At 47.1% G+C, this 8,681-nt stretch overlaps 1 protein-coding gene across 1 annotated transcript; it reads right to left on the bottom strand.

The window, feature by feature from the left end:
* Window positions 1-1,796: 1,796 nt before the first annotated feature.
* Window positions 1,797-8,383, bottom strand: EDN2 (endothelin 2). Its single transcript, XM_033159120.1, has 4 exons — window positions 8,260-8,383; window positions 6,513-6,657; window positions 4,097-4,216; window positions 1,797-1,894 (listed from the first exon to the last, which is right to left on the bottom strand). Exons 1-4 carry the CDS (start codon window positions 8,321-8,323, stop codon window positions 1,801-1,803), a joined length of 423 nt encoding a protein of 140 aa, XP_033015011.1. The 5' UTR covers window positions 8,324-8,383; the 3' UTR covers window positions 1,797-1,800.
* Between the last annotated feature and the right edge of the window lie 298 nt (window positions 8,384-8,681).

The raw sequence follows: 8,681 nt of genomic DNA, 5'->3' as shown, positions 1-8,681 counted from the left end.
TTCCTCGGCGAGTCCTGCTGCTTCCAGGTGAACGAGGCATTTGAAAGAGCAAGTTGCCCTACAAAGAAGAAGAGATGAAAATGTCAGCACCTCGTCCAATGGCCTCTTGGCATTCTCTTTGGGGAGCTGGCCTTGAACTTGCCGGGCCCAAACCAGAGAGCCCCTGTTGCAGCTTTAAGGCAGGGATAAGGAACCAGTGGCCCTCCTGATGTTGTTGCACTGCCAACTCCTATCAGCCCCAACCAGCACTCCCAGTGGTTAAGGATGATGTGAGTGGTAGACTCCACATCACAGCTTTAAGGCTTGCAGAGAATTGCAAAAATTGCAAACATGTGTGGCTGCTGCTAAGCCCCGAATCCCTATGATGGGAACACTCTTTCCTGGGGAAATTCTGCCTTCTAAGGCATTCCTAAAGGCAGAGGAGCAACCTTAATTAGGTCTGTTTTGTTTTAACACCTATGGAAACATAGCCAGAAATTGTAGAAAATGGCGCAAGATATTCCACTATAGATTATAGGGGTCTCAGTGGTAAATTGGGGAGAGGTCCTCCTTAGTAATGACTGAGCTTCCCTGGACTCTAATCAGACTGACTCAGATTATTCCTAGATGCTTCTCCAAATATAGTTTGTCAACTTAGTCTGAGTCAGTGCAAACCCATTCAGATTCGATCACACCCAGAAGAATCTGATCCCTACCCATCCCAGCACAGCTCTTCGTCTATTTGTGCTATGTAGGGTTAGTTTACTCTTCTTCTTCCTCCCTGCTGAATTCTACAAGGACAACCCTGACACTAAGGAGGAGGCAGTTGGCAACTGGTGCCAGCTTCTGGGCTGGATGAAAGAAATATGGCAGACAGCTGGAGCTAGCAGAGATCAAACAGGGTGATAGGGCAAAGTGCCTGATTTGCCCTCGGAAGTAGAGCATCAGATTTGCATTAAGAAAGTCTCAGGTTGAATCCCAAGCATCTCCAACTAGGGCTGGGCGAGAGCTCTGCCTGAAACCCCGGAGAGCCACTGCCAGTCAGTGTAGACAATGCTGAAGTGGATGGACCATTGGCCTGCCTCAGTAAAAGGCAGCTTTTTATGTACTGTATCCCCCATTTGCCCTAATGGACAAGCCTCTGCTATGTTTACCCCCATGCTTCCCAATGAATGAACCCTGATAACAGTGATATTGATATGTAGCAAAGAGTGATCAGAAATTTCATCCAAACTACATGTAACTTTCACAGAGAGGAATGCAACAGACTACTTTGCCCTTTTATGAGGAAGCACCCCAGAATGGTATCTGGAATATTTATTGGCTGATATAAATAAGATAATAGTGGCCATCCTTCTCCTTTCTGCACAAAGGTCTTGTATGACGATACTTCCATTTCAATTGTAATTTGTGTGTTATGTTTTTAGAATACAGTATTTTAAATATGTGTATGTGTCACCCTTTGTATTATATTGTATTTTAAACAAGCATTGTGTTTTAACGCTCATGCTTCTATTCTTTGTGTGCTCTGTTTCAGTGTGTCTGTGGCCAAATGTATAATGGTTTGATCTGATTTCCCAAACTACAATTCCCTGGGGGCTTCAAAGATGAAGGGAAGCCACAACAGCTGAACATTTGTTTCAATGCATTTTGAAGTCATGCATTTATAGATGCGCCCAAGCATCTCTGGAAGCAGAGTGAGCACAAAATATGAGAGAGAGAGAGAGAGAGAGAGAGAGAGAGAGAGAGAGAGAGAGAAAGAAAGAAAGAAAGAAAGAGAGAGAGAGAGCGCATTTATATAGGACCTTTACCTGAGAACTTTCAGAAGTTTGTCTTGCCGGGCTTCGCACTACGGCTCTGGAGAAGTTTCACCAGCAGCCCCGTGTTCATGGTAAGCCGTGGTTTTCTGAAATCCCTGCGGGGTTGAAAAAAAGTTGATGCATATCTTATGAGATAGTGCTCAAAGGAGTTCAGATAATTATTTTATTTTTAAAAGGCAGTGCCTTGCAAACCATGCTAATCCTATTCAGAGTGGACCAGTGGTGAGCCATGGTGAGTAGAAACCAGGACCTGAGAGACTATGGTTCAAATCCCCACTAAACAATGGGGCAAGACTAACCTAGGTCTATTAGTTCCAATAGGTCTACTCTGAATAGAACTTAGCCAGATAACACCCAATATCTGCATTTCTTAAGTTCAGTGATGGCCCACCCTTGAGGCAACCACCTGTAGGCGAAGAGATTAACAGAGACTGCATATCTGGCCTCCAAGGAATGCATTGTCAACTACACTATTGTCATAGTGCCAGCAACAGTTGGAGGCTGGATCTGCCACCTCCTTGGCAGTGTCCCCGCCCCCCATGCTGTCTCTACAGCAGCCTCTGTAGGTCTGCTGTAGAGGCACTGCTGGACTCCTCCCACCCTTGTTCCCGATGTAGAGCTTTATTCCTCCCTCGTTCCTGATATACATCTTCGCTCACCTCATCTTCCCTTACAGGCTGGGGTGGGGCAGCAGGAGGGCACCAGTTTAGGGTTAAAAACAAATTTTTCTGTTTTGGTTTGGTTTGGTTTGGTTTTTTTGGCGACTAACCTGTTCTCGGAAATATTTACAGCCAGATTTATTACTCCTAGGTTTTCTAAGAAAACGATTAAACACACGGTGACCCTGCTTTCCCTTTCTGTGACCTGAACACATCCTTACGTTATGCAACTACTCCATTTACGGCTTACAGACTGAGAAGGAGTGTCTCTGTTGCACAGCGTGGGGTTCAGAGTCTAAAAAGACAGTTCTGTGCTAGTTGCTCCTTTTTACAAAAAGAAAGAAGGCAGGGTCATTCTAAAGGCTGAGAAGGCCTGGGCTGGTTTAGTTAGGGGCTGGCCACCATGGTGAGAACAGGATGATAGAGTAGTTGGGCCCTTGGCCCAATCCTGCAGCCTCTACTTATGCTCCTGAGGAGGGAGAGAGGAAAGGAGGGAGCTGAATCTGTTGCCAAAGAGACTAATTTGCAAACCCTAACCAACCCTCTTCCAAGCCCAACAGCACAAAGACAAAAGGTTGCAGCCTGACTCTCCTCTGTAAAGTAACACACATACTCACTCCTTCCTCTCTCCGGAGTTTGTTTGTGAACAGAGACACAGGCCTCTTTTCAGACAATTCATAATCTTTTGCATGTTCAATACTGATCTCAGCGCTTGATGGTAAACCTGTAGCTCTCCAGTAAAACTAAGCCATGCTTTAACTATGGTGAACTAAATAATGGTTTGTAACACTCATAGGAGCCAACTCCTAGGGACCAGGGGGTCTTCGGGTCCCCTCAATAAAATATTTGAGGGGGCTGGGACCCCTAAATTTAATGGGCATTCTCATTCAAATGATGTGCATGCACCGTGTCATGTGATCAGTTATGTGGGGAGGGGCCTACCTCCCCCCCCCCCGATATTTTATTCAAGTTGGTATCCCTGGTAAGCTAATTGGATGAACTCAGCCCTGTGATATAACTATGGATTATTAACTAAAGTTAGAAATGGAGTGGTTCAGTTCACTTTTAAAGATGAAGGTCACTAATTCAACACCTTCTGAAACAGTATGTGAACCAAAACAATGGTCACCTTTTGAAATTTGCACTTTTCTGAATTTTGCAGTGAAGTTTTCCAGAAAAGTAATGTATACAAAGTATGCATAAAAATGCATAGGTTAGTGAAAATAGCATACAAAAGGGCATTATATGAGGGGAAATTGCCTTGCCAAAATGTGTATTGGGCAAAATTGCACAGATAAAATGTGTTTATTAGGAGAAATGTGCTGGTGAATTTTCATGAGTTTTTTTTTTTTTTTAAATCACTGCAGAAGTATGGGGGAACTTAATCTACAACTGGGAAAAATGAAAAACAGAGAGAAGCAAAATTGGCAGATCTATGGTTAACAGATGTGCATTAACTAAGGTCTGTAGTTGCTTTATAAACATAGGCTTAGGTTAACCATAGTTTAGCGTTACATCATTGAGTTGAGAACCCCATCATCCCTGATCATTAGCCATGGGTGTTAGAGATAAGAACATAGGGAGTACCCCGAGCTGAGAAAGGCTGGTCTAAGGATAGGGACACATCTGAACACTTACCAAGGCTTGCCATGGCAGAAGGTCGCACAGACACTGTCCTTTGAATGTGAGCACTCGCACCTGCTGAGTGATCTCTTCCGACGCCTTTGTGTATTACCCAGACCGTAGGGTGTGGAGTGGCTGATTAGGAAAAAACAAATTGTTAACTTATATCCTTTATCAGAAAGGAAGGTTTATGGTGCGGGCCTGGCCGGAAGCCAAGCAAACTTGACAATAACAAGTCTCGTTTGTATTTGCCATGTGAGTAAAGCCATGTCATTTCACCCTCCCATTCTCACTCTATCAGCCTTTATTTCCACAGGCAAGCAGTGGGCTGCAAGTGGGTTGATGCACTTATTGTCCTTGCCTAACAATATCAAGATTTGGGCATTGCCCGTATTAGGGAGGAAGGTGTAATGGGACTTCACCAAACAATGGCTATCAGTGCTATGAGCACAGCTACTCAGAAGTAAGCTCCACTGAGGTCAATGGCACTTACTCCCAGGTAAGGGGGGGTGTAGGCTTGCAGCCAAAGTCATATGCATTTGGTTCCTATTGAAATAAATGTACAAAGATCATTGCAGAGAACTTAAATCCCATTATTTTTAATGGGGTCAAAGTGTAATACAACCCCAAACCTCTACACACCATATTTATATTTATATCCTACTTTTCCTCTCTGGAGCACAAGAGCGCATACATGGTTCTCTTGTCCCCTTCCACACATGCACACATTTGATCTTCATAACAACCCTGTGATGGGCATTAAAGTAAGAGATGGTGCCTTGCCTGTGTTCACCAAGCAAGCTCCATTCAGAGTCTTCTAGCTTTCCTCCCTTTACCCATCCCCATTCCTCACAACAGCCCTTTGTGGGAGGCTGGGCTTCTTAGGCAGGGGTGGATTTGAACTCGGATCTCTGGCACTCTAGACACTGTGCCATGTCAGCAGAGAGGCCTCACTGTTCCAGCTACACAGCAAGGCTTGTTCACATGCTCCGTACGGGCAAAGCGTGCATCGGAGGTGTGTTTTTAACAATATAAAAAGCTCTTGTGAATTATAACAAAAGGCAGAAGATGCTTAAAGACAGGGTTGCTCTGTCATTCTTCGCCATCTAAATGCAGCTGGGAGAACAGCCTCCTGTTAGACTTGTCATGTTTCCTCCGCGAACACGTTTGAGAATGGCATGCTCTTTTTCAGAGTGAGTCGTTACTCAAGACCGCACGTTAGCAGGCATAATTAGAACCACACCTGAGCCAGTCGTCTCTTTGGCTCGGATCTTAAGCTGCTTGCAAGAGAGATTGCTTGAATGCTGCCCAGATCTCTGTTGTATCATGCAAGGGGCAAGTCTCCTTCCCAACCAAACGCTGGATCGAAAGGCCACCCCACCTCAGCTCTTTAGAAACACCAACTGGGGAGCAGTCACCACGTAAAATATTTGTGGCTTTTGCAAGAAAGAAGGACGGTAGCTCAGAGGTAAGACACATGCTTTTGTGTCCATGCAGAAGGTCCCAGGTTCAATCCCCAGTATCACCAGGTAGGGTTGGAAATGTTCCCTGCCTGAAACCTTGGAAAACCAGTCACTTGTCCTGCTCTAGCCTAGGACAATTGGGCAGCAGTCCAGGCCCCACTCCACCCCCCCACCCCTGCTGAAGTCAAAGAGACAGGACCCCAAGATGCATCAGGATTGACCTAGCACACTTGGAAGAAAAAGGTAAATGGTAAAGGTAAAGGACCCCTGGATGGTTAAGTCCAGTCAAAGGCAACTATGGGGTTGTGGCGCTCATCTTGCTTTCAGGCCGAGGAAGCCAGATTTTGTCCACAGACAGCTTTCCGGTTTGTGTGGCCAGCATGACTAAACCACTTCTGGTGAAACGGAACACCATGACAGAAACCAGAGCGCACAGAAACACTGTATACCTTCCTGCCAAAGCAGTACCTATTTATCTACTTGCACTGGCATGCTTTCGAACTGCTAGGTTGGCAGGATCTGGGACAGAGCAACGGGAGCTCACTCTGTTGCTGGGATCCAAACCGCCTACCTTCTGATCAGCAAGCCCTAGAGGCTCAGTGGTTTAGATCACAACACCACCCACGTCCTTAGGACTTGGAAGCATGGGAAGTATGACCAACTTAAGATGGGAGGAGTGGAGAGAAGCCATAATAAGACCATTAAGTCCAGAGTCTAAAAGGGTAGCCCATCTGCTTTGCATGCAGAAGGTGTCAGGATCAATCCCTAGCATCTCCTGGAGAGGCTGAGAAAGATTCCTTGCATGAAACCCCAGAGAGCTGCTGCCGGTTAGTGTAGACAATACTGAGCTAGATGGACCAGTGGTCCAAGTCAGTGTTAAGGCAGCTTCCTATGTCCCAATGGATCTAACTGCGCCGCTAGCTCAGACCCAGCAGTCTCCCTTCTGTGCTGCAGTCCCCCGTACTCACCCTGGCGTGTTGATCCAGATAATATCCAGGTGACAGAAGTAAACGCACTCTTTGTCCATCCAGTTGAGGCAGGAACAGCGCTTGGTCCTCAGGTGCCTGCTGTTGCCTGCTGCCAGGTGAGGCTCTGCCGGAGGGAGGCCCAGGCCTGCCAGAGGAGAAAATGACAGGAAAAGGGATCAGTCCCTGAGCTCTCCAGACTCAAGCACCAGGAATGCAGCATGGTATGTAAACAGAGCAATTAGCCTGCCACCTAGTTGAAAGGAGCATTTCTATTTTAGCCATTTTATAGCCGCCAAGGCCTTACAGATTAGGTCTGCGGGGGTTGTAAAAGTGTTTCGCTGCTGCTGACAACGGTTTGTGTACTGCGAATCTGAAGAGCTCAGTGAGAAGAAAACCGGAGCCAGGTGAAAGCCTCAGTGGAGACCCACACTGAGAGCATACTGGAAGCAAGTACCTTGGCAAGCAATCAACAGCACCAACAGTAGCTATTGCCCAGCATATGCCTACAGCACATGACTTAAGGTGAGCATAGAATCATAGACTTGGAAAGGACCCTAATGGTCATCTAGTCTAACCCCTTGCAATGCAGGAATAACATTTAAAGAATACGTAAGTATTCTTTTTACTGCATTAATAATAATAATAATAATTATCACCACCATAATTGTCCTGGCTCCTTTGCCAACCATAGAACATGTGTGCAAATTATTGGCGTGCAGAGGATCGATTTTTACATTCTCCAAAATGCTCCGAGCACTCCCTCCCTCCCTTTCCTTATTATTGGCAATCACGGGGGGGGGGGGGAGGTGATTGCACACAAAGAGAGAAACTGAGAGCAAAAACTCTTTCCAAGAAAAGGGGGAGGGATATGTTACGATCTCGCCACCTCTCTTGGCAAAGTCCTAAGGGAGCTGTTTCGGTCTCGCTCGCTGATGGCATGTCACAGCAGCAGCGGCAAGGCAACCATCCATCCCTGCAAGGCGGGACAGATTGACTTCGCTGCCTCTTGCTCTCCAAGCCGATTTGCTCGGGAAGTTGCAAGTACAACAGAGACGGAGCAGGAGCCGATGTCAGAGATAGAGAGGGCGGACTGCTAAAAGGAAAAAGGGAAATCTGGGGGCAGGGTTGCAGCCAATGCTAGTCCTACTCAGAGTAGACCCATTGAAATTAATAGGCATGAGTAACTTAGGTTCACTAATGGGTCTACTTTGAGCAGAACTTACTGGGACACAATCCATGGGGAAGTTGCCTTAGACAGAGTCAGACTACACATCCATCCAGGGCAGTATCATCTATTCTGATTGGCAGCAGGTCCCCAGGGTTTCAGACACGGGTCTCACCTGGAGATGCTGCGGACTGAACCTGGGACCTTCTGCATGCAAAGCAGACGCTCTGCCACGGAGCTACAGGCAGATGCCCCGTGGAACTTCAATCTATGATCCTGCCTTATAGCGGTTCAGAACATCGGTCCATCCAGCTCAATAGTGCCTCCACTGATCGGCAGCAGCACCTCTCCAGACTTTAAAGCAGGGAGGGAGCTTTCCCCAGCCCCCACTCTGGAGATGCCGGGTATAGAACCTGGGACCTTCTGCCCCCCATGCAAATCAGATGGCTCTCCCCGCTGAAGCTAGCTTCGTTTGCAAAGTACGCAAACGAACGCAAAAACCAATGCAAAAATTAAAATAACATCAGAACAGCAAAAAAGAGGGAGAAGGAGAAAAAAAAAAAATCCTGTTGATTCTCTCACCTTCTTCCAGCAGGACGCAAAGGGTGATTGCAAGGGAAAAGAAACAGGAGGGATTGTTTACCATTGTGGCGAACTTAATCCTTTAATGGGCAGAAAACTGAGCTCTCCCTCGGCAGAGCTGCAAAGAGGCTCTTCTGAAGCTTCCCGGGCTCCGCTGCAGGTGCTTTATAGCTCCGGTGCCTGGCGCGTCACACAACAAGCACGCGGGAACGCCTCCTGCCTTCTCCCCCCCCCCCCGGCCTTCCCTTGCCAAGGGACGGGGGCTCCCTCCGCAGCTGGCAAAGCATAGCAGGGCAGCGAGCCAAGCAGTCGAGGCAAACGCAGCCACCGCGATCCCTGCTGCGGAAAGAAGTCTCCGGCTGCCCTGCTGGAGCAGGTAACGCGTCCTCAATAAGGACATATGAGACGCACTGGTGGCAGAG

This window comes from Lacerta agilis, chromosome 8 (assembly GCF_009819535.1).
Source record: "Lacerta agilis isolate rLacAgi1 chromosome 8, rLacAgi1.pri, whole genome shotgun sequence".
Classification (NCBI taxonomy): domain Eukaryota; kingdom Metazoa; phylum Chordata; class Lepidosauria; order Squamata; family Lacertidae; genus Lacerta; species Lacerta agilis.
Note: the sequence above shows the minus strand (reverse complement) of the source record. Positions and strands in the feature narration are given on the sequence as shown.